General features: G+C 40.5%; 1 protein-coding gene across 1 annotated transcript in view; it reads left to right on the forward strand.

Annotated features, from left to right (window-relative positions):
- The window catches only part of ift172 (intraflagellar transport 172), a 35,240-nt gene that overhangs the window by 425 nt on the left and 14,318 nt on the right, over nt 1-20,497 (forward strand). Inside the window, exons 2-27 of the mRNA XM_018687340.2 lie at nt 515-658; nt 1,015-1,127; nt 1,221-1,260; nt 1,544-1,609; nt 1,739-1,818; nt 1,915-2,002; nt 2,106-2,320; nt 2,506-2,629; nt 2,814-2,909; nt 3,917-4,078; nt 4,991-5,044; nt 5,248-5,351; nt 6,714-6,799; nt 8,066-8,178; nt 9,744-9,911; nt 11,287-11,423; nt 12,930-13,037; nt 13,961-14,045; nt 14,517-14,609; nt 14,757-14,834; nt 14,984-15,232; nt 15,715-15,793; nt 16,608-16,728; nt 17,268-17,412; nt 20,018-20,107; nt 20,207-20,304. Coding sequence (XP_018542856.1) covers nt 515-658; nt 1,015-1,127; nt 1,221-1,260; nt 1,544-1,609; nt 1,739-1,818; nt 1,915-2,002; nt 2,106-2,320; nt 2,506-2,629; nt 2,814-2,909; nt 3,917-4,078; nt 4,991-5,044; nt 5,248-5,351; nt 6,714-6,799; nt 8,066-8,178; nt 9,744-9,911; nt 11,287-11,423; nt 12,930-13,037; nt 13,961-14,045; nt 14,517-14,609; nt 14,757-14,834; nt 14,984-15,232; nt 15,715-15,793; nt 16,608-16,728; nt 17,268-17,412; nt 20,018-20,107; nt 20,207-20,304 — 2,936 coding nt within the window. The remainder of the gene's footprint in view (nt 1-514; nt 659-1,014; nt 1,128-1,220; nt 1,261-1,543; nt 1,610-1,738; nt 1,819-1,914; nt 2,003-2,105; nt 2,321-2,505; nt 2,630-2,813; nt 2,910-3,916; nt 4,079-4,990; nt 5,045-5,247; nt 5,352-6,713; nt 6,800-8,065; nt 8,179-9,743; nt 9,912-11,286; nt 11,424-12,929; nt 13,038-13,960; nt 14,046-14,516; nt 14,610-14,756; nt 14,835-14,983; nt 15,233-15,714; nt 15,794-16,607; nt 16,729-17,267; nt 17,413-20,017; nt 20,108-20,206; nt 20,305-20,497) is intronic.

Consider the following 20,497-nt stretch of genomic DNA (forward strand, 5'->3'; position numbering starts at 1 on the left):
GTGTTACTCGGTTGAAAAAGTACCAAATTAGCTAAATGAATACTAATAATAGCTTAACTAAATACGCCGTCTTAATGATTCGGACATAATCAAAAGTTATTCTCAGCAGTCGCTACCTTCGGACATCTACATCAAGTGTAACACTTAAAACTGTAAAATTTTCCATGGAGTTTGGCGTGAGCCCTTGTTTTAACGGATTATAACGCAATGTATCTGCACCGATCATGGACAGATTACAAACACGTAAAAGCCCTCACTCTCCTTCTAGGTAGAGGCAAGACACCGCAGACTGAAGGAGGTTGTGTTGTGTCTCTTTATGGTCATTTCACTATTTTTTGTGTCTCTTAGTGTAAGTTTTGTTTTCTCTTGGTGGCCATATTGAATCTTTTTGTGGTCATTTTGATTCACAAGAAGCAGAGGCTCTGGCTCAGGGCCCCCCTGACCCCTGGACCTGCCCAATAATCCTTTCATAGCATCAGCTAGTTATGACTTCTGTTTGTCTTTGCATTCGTAGGAGGGTGCTGCCAAAGTGACATGCATGGCCTGGGCCCCAAACAACACTAAGTTCGCTGTTTGCACCGTTGACAGGGTTGTGCTGCTCTATGATGAGCAGGGAGAGAGGAGAGACAAGTTCTCCACCAAACCCTTGGACGCCAAGGTGAGACATGAGCACAGGTGATGGATATGATTTATTGTGAAACACAAATGTGTACCTACAGTGAATTTCTACTGAGACATTTCAGGGCTTCCATAAAAGCCTCACAGGTATGGAAAGCCTACTATCTGCAAAGAGATTTTAAAGAGTTTAAATTCTTCCTCAGGGTTTTCTCACCTTCCTGACTGTAAATACTGAACTTTAGTGCCCTGTGCTGTTTCCTAAATTATATTTGAGAGGCTGCTCTGCCCTGAAATAACTTTTTTCCTGCAACAATGATGTGTTCAAACTTGGTGGGAATTTTATTGGATTTTTTTCCTGTGTGTCTTATAATAATATTTAAATGTAATCTTTGTCAGTACGGAAAACAAAGCTATGTTGTCAACGACATGGTGTTTTCACCGGACTCCACCAAAATCGCCATCGGCCAGTCTGACAACATCATCTTTGTCTACAGAATCGGAGAGGATTGGTAATTTCCTGTTACCTATTTAACTTTCCACATTAAACCTGATTTTGTTGCATATGTCTAACACATTTTAATCTGTGTTATCTTCTCTTCTAGGGGGGACAAGAAAGCCATTTGCAACAAGTTTGTTCAGACAGTAAGTAAACGTGTAGACATTGTGTTTAGGCTGTGAAGAGTGTGGTTAAAGAGGCAGTAATTTAACAAAGCTGCAAAAAGAAATTCCCAGTTTGAGTTTGTAGTTGTGATGCACAGCAAACTATAAACAGGGAATATTTCTTTGTGTAATGGGAAAATATTGTCACTGATGCAACAGTTAAATTGATGAAAACATAATGAAATATAGGTTATATAGTTGAGGATTGGTAACTTAGTCTTACTGTGATGTAATCTAATATCTAATTTTATTCACTGTGTTGCAGAGCTCTGTGACCCGCCTGCTTTGGCCTGCAGAACACGCAATTGTTTATGGATTAGTTGATGGAAAGGTGAGTCACTTCTGGTTACTGGAGTTAAAGTAACAGTTGTATTTATTGCTGTTGTATTATATGGAAACAGCTCCGTTAGTTCCCATGTTGTATGAATTTTTAAAATTATTTTTCATTTTCTTTTCATAGGTCCGTCTCGCCAACACTCAGACAAACAAGTCCTCAACCATCTATGGCACAGAGTCCTGTGTTGTGTCACTGGCATCCAAGTAAATACATGATACATGTTCATATGTAACTATAACCAGCCAGTGTAAGGTTTTAAAGAAGAGAGTGTTGTTTGTAAAATCTCTGCTCTGTGTCAGTGTTTCTGGTAAAGGCATCCTGTCCGGCCACGCTGACGGGACAGTTGTGCGTTACTTCTTTGATGATGAAGGCTCAGGGGAGTCTCAGGTATCCACAGCCTCACACATTATCATTATTTGTTGTTAGATCTTTTCCTCATGCAGACATTTTTCAACATGTTGCTGCAATATACCACACTCTCTGACAAAAGGGTAAGCTGCTGATGCACCCGTGCCCGCCCTACGCCGTGGCCTGGGGCGCGAACAGCATTGTGGTGGGAGGCTGCGACAAGAAGGTGGTGGCGTACGGCAGGGAGGGTCACATCCTGCAGACCTTCGACTACAGCCGCGACCGGACAGAGAGGGAGTTCACTGTGGCTGCCACCAGCCCCAGTGGTCAGTCTGTGGTGTTCGGCAGCTATGACCGGTCAGTGTACAGTCTATACCATGACTTCTGTCACCTTAAAGGGACAATTCAGGGACCAGTTACAGTATATGAGACTGATCTTTGTTATTCTTGATCATGGGACCTTTCATTCTTCATATAGCAAGTGGTTTCTGGTATCACAGATTATTTGTTTAACACTCAGTTTTACCCCATGCTTCGCCCAGGTTGCGGGTGTTTAACTGGGCTCCAAGGAGAGGTGTGTGGGATGAAGCCAAACCTAAAGAGATCCTCAACCTCTACACCATCACCAGCCTGGCCTGGAAGAAAGACGGATCACGCCTCTGTGCTGTAAATATGTTATTTTAATCCTCAGTGTGACTTTAACCTCCTGTTAGTCTGCCTTTTACTCTCATATTAAACTGCTTATTATGGCATTGAAATCCACTTAAATCCTCTGTTGCAGCAAACTGAAAACACACATCTGTAAATGTTGCTTTTAATATATTTATTTATTGTGTGTGTGTTTTGACAGGGAACACTGTGTGGAGGAGTGGAGCTCTTTGATTGCTGCCTGCGAAGAGCCATCTATAAGAACAAGTTTGAGATGACCTATGTCGGCCTGAGCCAGGTAGAAACAGTCAGCAAACATTAAAAAAAGGAGAATTGAATAGTTGTCTTCACCATATAACTGTGGTTATTTGTAGCTGAACAAAAATAGGACTAAATAAGAAAATCCAGCTCTCACTTGCCAATTAACAGATGATATGAAATTGAAAATAGCTCAGTTGATTGTGGGAGAGCAATAATTTAGATTTAATTAATTCAAGTGCAAAAAAAGGCCAGTATCTAATTAAGAAAGGGACAACAGGAACAATCACCCAGCTTTTTGTTCCAGTGTTTGCCCCAATATCTTCTGATTTTGTAATTAATTAATGTTTACATGGATCAGAAAAGGGTTCAAACCAAACAATCAGAATGAAAATGAGCGACACATCTTACATTCATATTCATTTGGATGGTTTCCAACAACATTTTGTGTAGGAAAGCACCATATCTGCTGGAAATACATACATTTCTTATTTTGTATTAAATCTCTATGTAAATATAGACCTGAGAACAAATACAACATCATCTTATTTCCACTATAAGTCATAAAAACTGGGAGAAAAATAACCAGTGATTTTTGACAATCACTTGTCTTTGGATACAAATTGGCAAAAAAAAAAAATAATGCTGGAAACAAAACTGATTAATAATTGTGGCCAAAACTGAACCTTGAATTTTCTCATTGACGGAAAACTCAGTTATGTTTAATTAAAGCACGACTTCATGCTCTTATTGGTTTGAAAAAATAAGATACAAATTAAAATAGACGAGATGGTGATTGAGAAATTGAGACAGTAGCTGAGGCATAATTAGATTTCCCAGTCAAAGAGTTAATGAACATTTTCCCTCTTAAACAACTTTAAATTTGTTTTCTTGATTGAGTCTGTTGAGCTGATTTTCTACCAGACTGAGTGAACTGGCAGGTGTTTAAAGAGGCAGGAGAATATAAGAACATGGTTTATGTAGTTTTGTTGCTGCATCAGTGAATTTAATTTCTAGGGACTTCCTCACGTGTCCTGTCTCTTCTAGGTGATAGTGAGGAACCTGTCTACAGGAACCCGGGTCGTCCTGAAGTCCTACTACGGTTACGAGATAGAGGAAGTCAAGATCATGGGGAAAGATCGTTTCCTGGTGGCTCACACGTCTGATACTCTGCTGCTGGGAGACCTGCTGACAAATAAACTGAGTGAGGTACGACTTCAAAAAAACACATATTTTCTCAGTAACCCAAGACTTTTTTAAATATCTGCCTCTGATACAACTGAGATGGATCTCATTTCAAATGTGATGCCCAAAGCATTGAGAATAATACACCAACTTCACAGAGAATACTCTTTTTTTTGGTTGTAGGTCAAACAAGCAATCAGTCAGTCAGTTATGATGTGCAGCCATCAGAGTAAATCATAACGGTTGAACCAACAACAAACAAAAATAAAGGTTCTAACAATAATAAATAGAAACAGGGTACAACAAAACTTAAATAAACATAAAAAGTTCCAACTGGTAAAAACAGTGTCTTAGGATAAAATCACAGTGAGTTATTTAAAAACCAGATTGCAGCAGGAACAAAAGAGTTTGTAAATCTATTTGTTCTGCAGTTTGGCAGATTGTACCTGTGACCAGACGGAAGCAAAACAAACTCCCTGAACAGAGGGTGGCTCGAGTCAGCCACAATTTTCTGGACCTTGTTCAGAGCCTTGACCTTATATAGGTCGGGAAGGTTGTTAAGATTTGTCCCTGCAAGCTTACTGCGCATTTTCACGATACCATGTGAAACGGTTCCTGTTCTTTAGTGAAAGTGAGCCAAACCAACTGAAAGAAGAAAAGTAAGAACAGATTCAATAAAACATTTTCAGGAAAGCACAGTCCAACACTGGAAACAGTCGTTTTTTATGACTCTGGACGGCACAAACGAAATCCGTTCACCGCCTCAGATTTGTGTCCCCATCTCTCCAGTTACATATCATACACACATGGTTACTTGTTTCCTTTTCACAGTAAATAAAGGCAGAATGTTCACCCCCTGTATAACTGTATAATTTGTAGTATTGCATCGCTCTAACACTTTGAATTTAAGTGTCGACTGTGCCTCCTCTCTTTCAGGTTCCTTGGCCTGGTTCAGGGGGAAATGAAAAGTTCTTCTTTGAAAATGAATCAGTGAGTACACACAGAAACAAAAGCTGGTGTGAGACCGTTGTTCAGTGATATTAACAAGAAGACGGTATTTTCCAATGGGTACAAAAGGCCTATAATTTTCACTGCTACAGTCGCTCACTCCCCCAAGAAGGTTACCCTTCAGGTCCTGTCACATCTTGTGCTTTACTCTCCCTGTTCAGCTTTTTTTTGCATTTTAATTTCAGGTGTGCATGATTTTTAATGCCGGGGAGCTGAGTCTGGTGGAGTACAGTAACAATGAGATCCTGGGCTCGGTCAGAACTGAATTTATGAACCCTCATCTCATCAGGTAGGTTCAGTTACACATTATTACATAAACACACCTTTTTAACGTGTGAGCAGCACCTCAACAGGTTTTTCTGGTTCCAAAGAACAAACATAGATCAGTCAGACTGCAGTTTTTCATTTGTAAGTAACAAAATATGATTTTGAACATAAACAGGCATTTTATCAAACTAAATTACAAATTTGAGATGCTTCAGTAGGAAGTGTTTCAGCAATGATTTAGGTTCACAGTTTCTTAACACAGCTTGATGAATTAAGTGATGATTTTGCATTTTGACATTGTAAAACTAAGTATATTTATGTTGACCTGCTGACCTGTTATTATTTCAGCAGTTCAAGATAAGTGGAAGGAAAATTTTGTTAGATATAGAAAAATGTTTGATAAATGAATAAATCTTGCTTACGCCAAGGGTAATAATGATTAACTTTATTATTCAGCACCTTTCAAAACACAGTTACTAAGTGCTTTACAAGACAAAATTGAAATTAAGAACAAACAACAGAAAACAATTACAATTAATTTAAAAATTATACAACAGTGGTGAGGAAATATATGTGCTACAAATGAGTTAACACTTCAAAATAATTGCAACAGTAAATAAAATAAGAATCAGGAGAATGACTTGGGATAAAAATAGGATTTAAGAAGTGACTTCAGATGCAAAGCCCTGAGAAAGCAGAGGACAAGGTGCTCACCAGTGCGACGTCCTCAAGGAGGTCGTTCTAAAGAAAAGACCGACGACCTCAAGTCCAGAATGGGCCTTAAAAGTCATCAATAAAATCTTCAGATCAATTCTAAAATTTACAGGGAGCCAATGAAGTAATGTGCTCTTCTGTTTTTGGTTTTGGTGAGAAGTGTAGCTTTGTGTGTTGACTCTGTTGGCTCAGACGTGTAGAGAGAGAGTTACAAACAAGAGGAAATGAAAGTGTGTCTAGATTCCTGCTGAGTAAAACTGAACTGATCTGAAGGGTAAACATAGAAAAATCACAAATTAAAATTCAAGAACAGTATCTGGCAACTCAAATGTGTTCCCAGTTGTGTCCATTAGATGGCAGTATTGAGCCATGCAGAAATGCCAGGTATGGTTACAGTAGAAGAGCCGGTGCCTGATCGACAGCACACGTCCATGTTAATGTATTCAGACCTGTCAAAAGTGTCAGGACTGACAGTCCCTCAGTGACTGACTAATGGTCAACTGCTGTTGAGGTGAGCAGGTTTCAGAGCACTCTGACTGCTCCTCGCCTCTGGCTGGACACTGTAGCATGACAACATCATGATCAGGTGCATCCTGGGATTTCAAGTATGACGAACTGCAGCTTTTTTTTTAGTGCTTTGCTGAAAGTGTGTATATGTCTGTGTGTCTAGTGTGCGACTTAACGAGAGGAAGCAGAGAGGAGTTGAAGACAACAAGAAGCTAGCTTATCTGATTGACATAAAGACCATTGCTATTGGTGAGTATACAGTAAATAAAAGCTCACTTGAGCATTTCACAAAAAAAGCACCCAAACAAACAAATACATACTAAAACTATTTTTTGGTACGCAGCACCCATCTCAACAAGGGTTTGCCGACTGGCTGTGCCGACTGCTATTACAGCCGCTGATGTAATTTAAATTTTGATTTGACACCTAGATTGAAATTTAACAGCCTCTACTTTTAAACAGAAACTGAGGTTTTTAATATTTCTTGCTGGAAAACATGCTTAATAATAAAGTGTTTTTAGACGTAGTACCAGACATTTGCTGTAGTATTTGGGAAATGTCACTCCAACAGGAGTAAACAGTGTATTTGTTGTGGACTGGTATCAGTGGTAGATTAATCTACATTTATAGCTCCGGTGAGTATTCAGAGCAGCAAGATGGTGGATGTGGGAGTGAGTCAAAACAGTGGCCTTGTTAATGGTAATGATGGAAAATGTCACCTAGCTCATCAGTGTAGCTCAGTGATGTGTTTTTGGACAACAGTTAGATAAATATATATCAGACTTTGGATGCTTTTTATGGGATTTTCTGACATTAAGACAAAGCTGTCTTGTAGTCTTGCTTCTGCACTGGGTGATGATTTTTTGTTAAAAACTAAGAACAGCTTGGTGAGGGAAAGTTCTCAGTACCTGACTAAGAAATAGTGAGTCATCAGTTTTGATCAACTTTTTCAGATTTAACATGCCCATTTTGTACGGTGGGGCTGTGAAATGCCTTTGATTGGAGAACAGTTTCAATCTGCAGCTTTTGTTAGTCAACACAGGACGTCTGAACATTGTGAGATGCTGATGATGAGTCATTTAGTTTATCTTGTTTTACACAGGGACTGAGCCGGAGAGCTAATTTTCACAAAGGTCAAGCCTTTGTCTATGATTGCTAACCATAATATTAAACTCCTAAACTGCTACAGCTACACTAATTGGAGTTTATAATCAATCAAATGGTATAATTTCCATCCAAGCTTCCTGCACTGAGTGGACCATATCCCATTTTAATTAAAAAGGCCCCACATATCAGCAGACTAATACCAACTTGATCCCAGTGCAGTTTAGTTTTTAAAGTAGAGAAACTGCTCGCTCTGCTTAACAGAATCATGGGTAATTATAAAATGACTGGTTGATATCTTATCTGGAATAAAAAGCCAATTTTAGACAGATACATTGTCACACCAGCAGTCTGACAGCTGCTCAGTTAACCCATCATTTCTCTTCCTCCCCCACTCATCCACCTCCTCAGTGGACTTGGCCGAAGGCTACAATCTGGGAACCATCAGCCATGACTCCAAGATTGACTGGCTGGAGCTCAACGAAACCGGACGCAAACTGCTGTTCAGGGACAAGAAGCTGCGGGTGAGAATGAAACCTCAGCACGCCCCCGGGGGGCAAAGGAGTGGAAAACAGATCCCTAAAGACAGAGAGGGCAAATTGATAGACAAGACCATGATTAGTAAAGTAGTAAGTAAAGCAGAGAGATCTCTCCTTGCTGGGGGCATGTTGAAAGTTATAGCCACGTCCATCACCCCAAACAGGCCTTGTGGCTTTCTGTGTGGAGCCATCTCGGATGTCCAGGTAGAATGATGGTGAGTCTGGATAAATGTGGAAGCCCTTTGCCTCATGGGAGCGCCATAAATTAACCACGACAGGTGTGAAATTGTATTTTTATGTTGCAGTGGTTGCCAACCATTGTGGCTTTTGACCCCGAAAAAGGAATAGAGGAAGATCTGAAAAACAAATAGAATTTCTTGTTGCATTTTTTCTTCTTTTTTATCATGTCAAGTATTTCGCAGCCCCTCCTCTGGTTCCCACTGCTAGGTTGGAAGTCACTTGATGATTAAACTGATAAAATACAGAGATGAAATGAGAAATACATTTTTTTTTTACCCTAAAGAACAAAATATTTTCAAGCTGCCTTGTCAAAAGCATCTTTTGCCCATAGTAACTAAAGATTTAAGTGAATTTCTACCAGTTTATTTTGTCTTTTTTTAGATTTAGGTCAACAGTCATTCATTTTACTTCTCCCACATTGATACAGAAACTAAAAAAAGGTATAAATATTGTGGTAATTATATGTTTGAGGGGTCATGTGTGCAGGTTGAGAGTGGCAGGAAGCTGTTGTCAGTTGTTGCCCCGGGGTAATGAAACAGTTTGATGTTCGAGCCTTGGGGCAAAGACGTGGAGAACTCTGGTAATTGGGAATCCTTCAGGAACCTTCACCTCAGTACAGATGGTGCATGAGCACATCACAGTGGCGTCCTAACTGGATGAAAATATAATTAAATGTCAATTAATCAATAAGAATCTGAGAAATTTAGACGATTTAATTTCCTTTTTCCCACATTCCACCACTGAGAAATGATAAAAAGTTCAGTTGTGTAACAAATGTTTCTTTAATTTAAACTTGCTTTCAAGTGAACTTATCAACAGGCTGCTCTTCCTCACTGCATTAAAAGTTGGCGAGCTGAGCTCCAGGGTGAAACTATAGATGGAGCATTATTAAAAATGGTGGCAGTGGGGGTGGGGTGGTGGTGGTGGAGATATTAAGGTAGCTGATTACAACAGCGGGCGGTCTCTCATACGCACACACATACATATTAAGTGCTGCGGGAGCCATTGGAGCTTATAGAATCTACATAATCTCAACTCATCAGGAGTATTCACATGGCGCTGGTGGGAATTAATCAACTCGCTTCAAGCCAAAGGAGTTTAAGTATGCTGATGTAAACTTTACTGTTCTGGGACAGAGAATTGGAAAATAAGGACAATCACTGTGTTTACTTGTAAATCTGTCTTGTCTCAGCTAAAGCACAAATAAAATCTGCCTTGTTTCTTTTGGCAACGTTTTTTCTTTAAAGAGCATTGAAGTGGTTCCACTCCAGCAAAATCACACACTTCCTCCTTCTTCCTTTCTTCCTCAGCTCCATCTGTACGACATAGAGAGCGGCGTAAAGACCACAGTGCTGAGTTTCTGCTCCTACGTCCAGTGGGTGCCCGGCAGTGACGTAGTGGTCGCCCAGAACAGGGGAAACCTCTGCATTTGGTACAGTATCGACAGCCCAGAGAGCATCACCATGTTCCCAATCAAGGTGAGGGTTTGTCCTCTTTGTGTGTGTGAGTGGAGGAAATGGAAACATCTCTATGAGGCTGCGTATTTCATCCTTCTCTGCTCCACAATCCCAGTTTAAATAACAATTAACGAGTGGTCAGACCACTCTGGGTGTTTTCAGTCTCTGCACCAACTCCGATGGTTGTTTTGACAAAGTTTGGTGGTGATATTATATATTTTTTAATAGTTTCCGGTTTTTATACCCAAACCACGTTTTGACTTTTACTTTCCTCGAGCTGTGTGTTTCTGTGCTCCCTGTAAAGCCGACTGAGCAAGTGTTTTTTTTCTTTTTTCATGCTGCTGTCCTGGAGCAGTTCGTTGCCCTGGGCAGGCACAAGTTTTGGAAACTTGCTTGTGGAACACTCACTGGTGTTCTCATTAATAATAAAACACCAGGCAGAGCAGGCTCTCACATGGGTGCACTTGGGAAAACGGACAAATTATTGCTGTTGTGCAGTTTACAGTATGTTTTTTTTAAAATGTGTTGATTTTTTTTGCAGTGTGTTTAGTGAGAGTTCACTCATTAGAGCTAATAGCTAACTAATAAATACAACACCCCATGGGTAGAGGAAGTATTCAGACTCTTTACTCAAGTAAAAGTACAAATGCAACACTGTAAAAATGCTTCATTACAAGTAAAACTACTGCGTTGCCTAAGTAAAAGTATGTAAATAACAATCTACTTAAAGTATCAAAAAATATTAATTAGAGATTTGGCCCCTGTGAGTGTTTTATTATTATAAAAAGTGCCCTACCCATATGAGCACATATAATACCCTGAACAATGACCTTGATGGCTACATAACAAATTTTTATATACACACAAACATTGCTCTTCAGGAATGGTGTCTTTCCTGTTTCCAATCCTCTTTATAAACCTTTAATAACTTATATTTAACTGTGTATATCTTACACTATAAGTTATTCCTAAAGATTCAATTCATATCAACAATGGAAAATACTACCGTGACCTCTCGTGACTGTGTCCACGATCCCAGTTAAAGATCTTTTTGGTCAGTTTTCACTCTGACAATTGACCCACAACCTCATCAATTCACCTCTCAGCTCTACGTCCCATATCACCTTCAGTTCTGTCACATGCTGCTGTGTAGTTTAATCTATAAGATGATCAGGTCTTTGTATGTACAATCTTAATCTGTAAAGTAAAAAGTAACTAAAGTTGTTAGTAGCAGCGTAAAAAGTACAAAATGTCCCTCTAAAATACAGTGGAGGAGGAGGAGGATAAAATTTAGTATGAAGTGCAGCACTTCAGTAAATGCACTTAGTTAACCTTCACCTCTGCAGCATGTCTGCCTCTAATTCAGGTTTAAATGAGTTTCACCTGTCTTTGTCAGGGAGACATCGTGGATCTAGAAAGAGCTGACGGAAAGACAGACGTGATCGTGACAGAGGGCGTCAACGCGGTGACGTACACGCTGGACGAAGGCCTCATCGAGTTTGGTACCGCTGTCGATGATGGAGACTACGACAGGTAAGTTTGTGATACAGTCTGAACGTCCGTCCATCCGTCTGTCTTCCTGCTGCCTTTCTGGGTCAGAGTCTCAGCGACAGCAGGGCGAGCAGAACAGGCCAGATGTCCTTTTATCCAGCAGCTTCCTCCAGCTCCTCTCGAGGGTTTCCTGAGCACTCCCAGGCCAGCTGGGAGACTTAATCCATCCCTTCATCGCGTCGTGATCTGAACACCTCCAAAACCGAGCTCTTGTGGAAGCTCCTTATCAGATGCCTAAGTTGTTATAACTGACCTCTCTCATTTTGGAGGAGCAGCAGCTGAACTCTTCACTCTGAACTCTGTCAGACAAAATGAGGCCTCCACCACCTTTCAAGAGGATTTCTGCTGCTTGTATCTTTAATTACATTCTTTCTGATAAGAGAACAACCACAGGTCAGACAGGACATCTGCAGGTCTTAAAGTCTTAAAACTACTGAAGTTAATTTCCTCAAAAAAGCCATAGAAGGTATTAAAAGAGCTTAAATTTAATTTACAAAAGTCTTAAATGTAGACTTCACCACAAACTTAAATGAGGTTTAATGAGTAAATCCATCCGTCCATTTTCTGCAACTTATTTGGATCTAGGTTGCATGAATTCAGTTAATTTTATCACTAGGAATTCTTGTTATATACTGCTGTGAAGTACTGAAAAAATGTGATATAAAAAGTCTAGGTTATATCATTCCTGCTGCTTTTCCAGCTGTTCTTCCATCATACAATCATACTTTAGCTGTTTGGTCCCGACACAGGTGTTAAATCATTTCCTGTGTGGTATTAAAAAGTTCTAACTTGAACTCGGTGAACTGAACTGTCTCTCCACAGTCATGGTGATAACATATTAAGATACCCAGACTTGTCCACTCAGAGTAACTGCCTCCCCTTCACCTCACAGTTCAATTGTATCACAAAATCTGCAAGACTCTAATCTGGACTAGAGTAACCCTAAAGTTATTTAATATACAGCTTCTGATTTGTCAAACCAAACAAAACAGGGTGAGTTCGCCGTTTTTTTTCCCCTCATTCAGACCAGACTAGACGAGCTATAGACCAAAAACCTCTGTAGTTAGACTGGTGATAATAATAAAGTAAAGGTTAAGACATCAATTCAGGTGTAAAACACTACAATAAGTGATCAAAAACCAGTGCCACAAAAACTCTTCCCTGTGATCTCCATAACACCACGTCAACCCTGCTGCTGACTTTTCAGTATCTTATGCCTTCTTGTGTTTTGCCCAAAGGCACTGAGGCAGAGCAGATGTGTGCTGCTGACACTGTAGCTTGAACCCAGGTTTGTGTAATCGATACACAACTCACTGCTGCCGCTCTGCTGCTTTCGGTGAAATCGTCAGTTCTGTCCTGTCTTGTGTTATGGCCTCTCCTGACTCAGCTCCACGGTGTGTGTGTGTGTGTGTGTGTGTGTGTGTGTGTGTGTGTGTGTGTGTGTGTGTGTGTGTGTGTGTGTGTGTGTGTGTGTGTGTGCGCGCACAGAGCCACAGCATTCCTGGAGACTCTGGAGATGTCACCAGAGACTGAAGCCATGTGGAAGACGCTCAGCAAGCTGGCTCTGGAGGCACGCCAGCTGCACATTGCAGAAAGGTCAGCAAGGAGACACACACACACACTCACACACACACACACACTCTCTCTCTCTCTCTCTCTCTCTCTCTCTCACACACACACACACACACACACAAAGCCCTTTCAAACTTATGGTCGTGTCTCTGAACTAATTAAATTCTGTATCAGTCTTCATTGTAACTGAGACTTATCTTCGAGACTGGAGAAAATGGAGACAACAAGGGCACCTTCATCACCTGGAAGGAAGAAAATAAAACACACACACACACACACACACACACACACACACACACACACAGCAGATGGCTTCGTCCCTGCCCGACCTCCCCCTCTAACTTCATTAATCATCAAAGACAGTGTTTTAAAATTTTCTATCATAAGCATTTTCTCTCCCTCTCTCCATCTTTATTTCTCTCTGTTTTGAGAAACTTTTCAAATTTGAATTCTGTGTCATTAATAATGCATACTCTGTTCGTTAGGCATCAGCTTGATTTGCATAAATCATGAAATCGGGGAAAGAAATGGTTTTGTCTGGAGTGGGTAATGTTAATGAGGGAGGGGAAGTGATGTTAATGAGGGCGGGAAGCGAGAAAAAGAGTCAGACAGAGGGAGTTTTTTTTTTTCCTTAACTTTTTTTTCTTTCATGACTTGTTCATTAATCTGATGCAACTGTTCAGAGAGAGTTGGTAATAAAGTGGCCAAACGCTAAGATGTGCCTTTTCATTTCTCAGCCCCTCAGACTGCAGCGTATCTAAAGGCTAATTAGACAAAAGCTCTAATTTATCCCAGTTCATTAAGTGAGCGGTTTTCCAGAGCTTTGACCGACCAGTATTACCTTAAACTTTCACTGCAATGAATGTGTCCTTCACTCTTTCCTCTTTCTCTCCTCTTTAATTGCTCACTCTCTCTCTCTCTGTTTTCCTTTCTCTGTTGTTTTATAGGTGTTTTGCTGCACTCGGTGACGTCTCGACAGTTCGTTTCCTCCACCAAACGAACCAGATTGCCGACAAAGTGTCCGATGAAATGGTGCGTTTCAGATCAGCACAGTCACATCCTGACATCTCCACACTGACTAAATACAAGAGACCAGAAGAGTTTAGAGTGATACTGATTAATAACATTCTCCACTGATATTCAGTTGCTTTAAATTTGACCGTTTTCATGCAGCAGATTCTGAATAATTCATTATTTGTTTTAAAGATTTATGCCTCTCATGGCAGAAATGGAAAATCAATATTAATGAAATTCATTTTAGTTGAATTTCAGCGATTGCTTTACAGTTTACAGAAAGAAATTAGTCACTTGTATTGATCTCTGTGTACAAACTCCAACTCAGATTTTATGTATTATCTGTACTGAAAATGCACAAACACAGCTTCAGATGCTGTAAAACTTTTATGTTTTTGTAATAAACTACAATCTGTTGTTGCACAGAACAAAATGACAGCTCAGTGTTTTGAATGTTTATGTTTTAATCTGTGTGTCTCTTCTGTTTAGGGAGGAGATGGGACAGCGTTTTACCAAGTCCAAGCCCGTGTGGCCATGTTGGATAAGAACTTTAAACTGGCTGAGATGTACTACATGGAGCAGGTCAGTGACACACACTCTGTTTTACATCATGTAAAATAAAATCAGTCTCCTCAGATTTTATTCAACATATGGACGTCACTGTCTCAGATTTTATAACAAACATATAACTAACATTTTTTCAGGATTAACTGAGATATTTTTCTGCAGAATGCCATTGATGAAGCCATAGAGATGTACCAGGAGCTCCACATGTGGGATGACTGCGTTGCTGTAGCTGAAGCCAAGGTAATAATGAACTGACTGTACTCACACTTTTCATCATCGCACACTGCAACGTTTTCAAATGTTTGTAATTTTTGCTAAATAAATGACTGGAATGACTTACAGCTGTAGATTTGAACCTGTATCTAACTTTAAACAACTCCACTCTGCAGGGTCACCCGGAGCTGGACAGCCTGCGTGGGAATTATTACCAGTGGTTGACGGAGACGGGTCAGGACGAGAAGGCCGGCGAGGTGAAGGAGAACGAGGGAGACTTCCAGGGTGCCATCAACCTCTACCTGAAGGCCGGGCTCCCGGCTAAAGCTGCCCGCCTGGCCATCAGCCGGCCGGAGATCACCAACAACAGCGACACTGTCAGTCGCATCGCCTCCAGTCTCATCAAGGGAGAGTTTTATGAGAGGGTGAGTGGACTCTACATAACTCTCTGTCTTCAACTAACAGAGGTTTATATAAAATTTATTCTTTCTCCTCTTCTGTTCTTACTTTTTTACCTCTGTCTTCCCACCTCGGCTCATCTTCCTCCCCTCTCCTAACAGATGCCAGGAGAGGAGAGGTATCAATAGAGGAACAACAGTTTTCTTAGTTTTTTTCAGTTTTACACTCTGTCCCTCTCCATCTGTCTGCTATTTCTCTGTGTCTTTTTCTGTAGCTGTTTGTCTCTGAGAACTCAATTCTCTTTTTTTATAGCCATCTGTGTTTATGTAACAGGTGAGAACAAGGCTTGGAAAGAGACAACAAAACCTCAGAAAAAATTTGTTGCTGTATCCCTGCTGGTGTAGGGTTTCATTAAATTTTGATGTATGAAGGTTGATATAGATGCAGGTTATGAGTGATTTTTTAACTTGCAGTAGCCAAAATTTCTGTTTCTGTCTCCTCTGAGCAGGCGGGAGATCTGTATGAGAAGATCAGGAACAACCAGAGAGCGTTGGAGTGCTACTGCAAAGGAGGTGCCTTCAGGAAAGGTAAATCAGCAGCTCTGTAGCGTGTATACACCTGTTTTCAGTGGCTATTTTTAAACAGTGTTATTATATATTTCCATTGTTGTCAACAAATCTTGAGAAAAAAACAAGAGTTTTACTCCATTTGGTCAAAACTTGTTTGTTGCAGATGTAAATCGTTAAAGAAAAAGTTTTAAAAACAACAGTTTTCTTTTTTAAAGTCTCAAGAACTCCATAAATCAACTGGCTACTATAGTTTTTAGCAAACATTACTGAAAGTGGTGTAATCTGTTGGAGGGTATTTTCAGCTCCAGCAGGACTTGAGATGTGAGACTGAGTCAAAATAAGCTACAATATGTGTGTGTGTGTACCGTGCTTTTCCAGTCACATCGACCGCTCAAAGCACTTTACACTACAGGTCACATTCACGCTTTCACACACATACATTCATACAGCGCTCTAACACACCCACAGTACTCCATTAGGAGCAATCTGTGGTTCAGTATCTTGGCCAAGGACACTTCAGCATACAGACTGGAGAAGCTGGGGATTGAAGCACTGCGATTAGTGGGCAACCTGCTCCACCTCCTGAGCCCAGGAGGAGGTCACTGGTTTGTTTTAGTGGTTTCTGGACAATAATGGAGTTTAAAGACACAGACGAATTAGATATATCATGGATTCCCTGCCCTAAAAGTATCAGATATGCATCTTATCTCAGGCAAAAAGAGATAAGACAACAACTGGATGTTGTTGAGTTGAGTGTAGGTAGTATACTATATGGCAGACATATTGTTTTTATATGTTTGGATATAAAGTTTCTCCTTCCTGCTTCCTGTAGCGGTGGAGCTGGCTCGTCTCGCCTTCCCTGCCGAGGTGGTGAAACTGGAGGAGGCCTGGGGGGACTACCTCGTCCAGCAGAAACAGATGGACGCCGCCATCAACCACTTCATTGAAGCCGGGTATGTAGTGTAGAGGAGGGATGGAGAGAGAGAGAGAGAGAGAGAGGACTGAAGAGACAAAGATATGGACAGATGGAGAGGAGGAAAGATAACACATAAAAAAAAAAAACAGTCCAACAGAGATGGCCAACAATTCTTTAAATCATCACCAGGGCCATGAAAGAGAGATGAGAAGAGACATCTTTAAATGTGGCTTTAGTAATGCCCAAAAAATACCAAATAAAGACAGGTAATCAGCAGCCAGATTTTGATTCTCTCCAAGTTTAAAAAATCCTCTGAAAATGAATATTGACTGTGGGAAGCTAAAACTCTCCATAGACACAAATTAAAAATACTGCAGCTGATAATTTCTACTGCCAGTAAAGTTTTAATCTTTACTTTAATCTTAAATTACTGAATATAACTCAACCAAAGTGCTGTCTGTCCATTTTGTTGTTGTCACTGACACAACATATAATCCACAGTTCAAGAGATATAGCATGAAAATTTACTCACTCATACACAAGCGAAGTGAAATGTACGTGTTGTTTTGTATTTAGCTGCTCCCTGAAAGCCATCGAGGCGGCCATCGCAGCTCGTCAGTGGAAGAAAGCCGTCCACATCCTGGAGTTACAGGAGGATTCGTCGGCAGGGAAATACTACGTGAAGATAGCTCAGTACTACGCCTCCATGCAGGACTATGAGGTGAGAGGGGAGGGCAGCTGCTGGTGGAAGTCCTATCCAGATCAGTTACTTGATCAAAAGTAGCAGTACTACAGTATAGAAATACTCTGTTACAAGTAAAAGTCCTGCATGCACAGTTTTTATTTTAGTATTTAAGTAAATATACTTAGTTACTTTCCAGCACTGGAGTCCCTTTGATAACAGCTTAATATAACTCCAATTTATAAAAACATATTTCCAGAAAAGTGTGTTTTTCTGCTCACCAGGAACAGAAATCTGTGCACCAGATATTTCTGGTTTCTTACCTGTGGTAGTTTAACACATCAGCTGATGTAAGTGTTGGCCACAGTTGCACCAGGAGATTGATTTTTGTTTGGCTCATTCTTATTTTCCACTGAGGGTGGACTTGTTTGGTTAGCTTGTGGAGGACAACAAGAGAAGGAAGATTCAGAAACCTTAGCTGGAAAAGCTGCACAAATCTATCTTTATGTTAACAAGCCATGAGCTCACCGAGAATGATGATCGTTATCACATGACTCTGCAGTTTCCTCTCAGCTCTACAGAGGATTTTAGCATCTTTCAGCTCATTGTTTAGTCGTCAAGTCCACAACTTTCCTGCTCTGGTTCAGTCTCACCACTCATCAGCCACATATCCATCAGCAGCGGTTTCAGAGAAAAAGCTCAGATAAACCAACAGACAGACACAGTTAGAGACCAGGTGGTGAGCATGCATTAGTGTAGCAATCAGCAGCTGAAGAGTAACATATTTTTTTATGTGTAAGGTGCAGACCAAAGACGCAGCTAAATGGAAAGTGAAACTTAGATTTATATTTATCAGGTGACCAGAAACAAGACTCTAAATGAATGATAATGTTGCTCTTTGGTGACTTTTCTTAATTGGCTCTCTGATATAATCACTTTGACTTTTATACTTACCTCATAAAACTACTGTTCTGTATATGCCAGCATGAACACTGGTACATTTGGTTTTGTGGTTCGGTTAACACATGAGGCTGGTTTTGCGCACAGTACCACACAGGACAGCACGATGGAGACAGCCAGAGGGATAAAGTAGGCAGTGACATTTTGCCACTGGCAATTAATTTCTGCACACCTCTCAGGGATATATATATATATATATATACAGTCAGCCATGACACACATATACACACAAAACTCTGTACACACATACACATTATTACCAGAGAGTCAGAGCTCAGGATCAACTTTAGTGCCGTCTCTGTGGAGCAGCGTGGGCTGTTTGCTCAAGGGTGCTTTGGCATTAATGACAAGTTGGACGGCTGTGACAGTCGTTTTAATAGTTGCCTAACTACCAAAAATACAGGATGTGTTGAAATGAGGAAGAGAAGGAGAGAAATCTGGTATAAATACAAAGAATAGGAAAAAGGAAGAGAGATGATAGTGGCGAAGCGCAGTGCGCTCTGCTTATTCTGATGAGCTCAGCTGAGCCAAACAGCCTCCACAGACTGCCAGCCTCTGAAAATAGCAGGCTATTTCAGTCTGTTTGCTCCATGGGCATATTCACAGAAAAAGTAATTAAGATAACAAGCTCTTTGCTCTCCAAAGTTGTGGAAGATGCAGGAAAGTGAAATTTCAGTGCTAAACTAAAACAATGAAGGAAGCTCATACCTGTGTTTTCAATAGAAAAAAATTATCCAGCAAAAACAATGACTAAACGTTTTTTAATCAGAGCAGACGGACCACCAGCACATGCATTTGTTCCACTGACGATGGTGTTATTACAGGTTGAATTGAATATATCTCTTGGCTTTATGCAGCAAAAATCTGTTCACATTGAAGAGGTGACCGCTTCCTTCTTCCTCCTCTCAACAGTTACACACTGTGGCAACAAATCACCCTACACTTTATGTTGTTGCTCATACAGGTGGCTGTTCCAGAGCTCATTTTCTGTGCAGATGGGGGACAAATAAAGGAAAAGAAGGACATTCCTTTATTTGTTTTTTGCTGATGGTGTTGGGGAACACTGTTTAGGTTAAGCTACCTAGAGGACCCCCAAAATCCAAAAAGGCCCACTGGAAACCTTCTGAAGGACAACTACAACCTCTTAAACAACCTTAAAATCCTAGAGGAACTGTAGAACCTCCTCAGTGGCCACTACAACTTCCTAACATCCCCCTGAAGAATCAAAAGGACCTCTAGAACCTTGTCACTGCCCACCAAAACTTCCTAAACTACATGAAAAATCTTCTCACTGACCATCACAATATTGTAAAGGACCTTCTTCTAGAACCTTCTTAATGACTAATAAAACCTAAAACCATCTGTACAACCTCCTCAGTGACCTCTTAAACCTTCTAATAACCCCTAGAACAACCTTAAGGACATCTAGAACCTTCCCATCAACCACTAAAACATCCTAAATGATCCTTATAACCCTTTTTTAAAACCAGTAGGACCTCATAAAGGACTGCTAGAACCCTCTTTAGATTCTGTAAATAGTGCACTGACTTAAGCCTTAATTTGTTACCTGTTTACAAATCCAAAGGTTAACAAGTTTTTTATTTTCAGGCGCACATTCCAAGATTGCAAAATTTCACATTTTATTTTAGATTTTCTGACTGTATGTTGTGTTTGTGGGCTGTAGGTGGCAGAACAACTGTTCGTGAAAGGAGGTCACATTAAAGACGCCATAGACATGTACACTACAGCAGGACGCTGGGAGGAGGCTCATAAGGTCAGAACAATAAGTAAAACTGATTGAGGTGTTATTTAGAAGGGTAATTCAGAGAAATAATGAAGGCTGCTGTTGTTGTTTGATGGTTTTTCTTTACAGTTGGCAGTGAAGTGTATGACAGAGGAGGAAGTTATGGCTCTGTACATCAGCAGAGCTCAGGAGCTGGAGAGAGACGGGAAGTTCAAAGAGGCTGAGAGGTAAATGCAGATCTCTGTATTTATAGTCATTTGTTTCATCATCGGCTGCTGGAGGCATGAAAATGAAGTGAGCTTAGCTAACATGACTATGCTTGGAGTCATCTCTGACCTCAGTTACAGCAAGAGAAATAATGGAAACAGCATCTGACAGTTGACAGGTGGTAATTTCAGCCTCTGTTTTGACTCGGCTGTC

Source organism: Lates calcarifer, linkage group LG7_1 (genome assembly GCF_001640805.2).
Source record: "Lates calcarifer isolate ASB-BC8 linkage group LG7_1, TLL_Latcal_v3, whole genome shotgun sequence".
Taxonomy (NCBI): domain Eukaryota; kingdom Metazoa; phylum Chordata; class Actinopteri; family Centropomidae; genus Lates; species Lates calcarifer.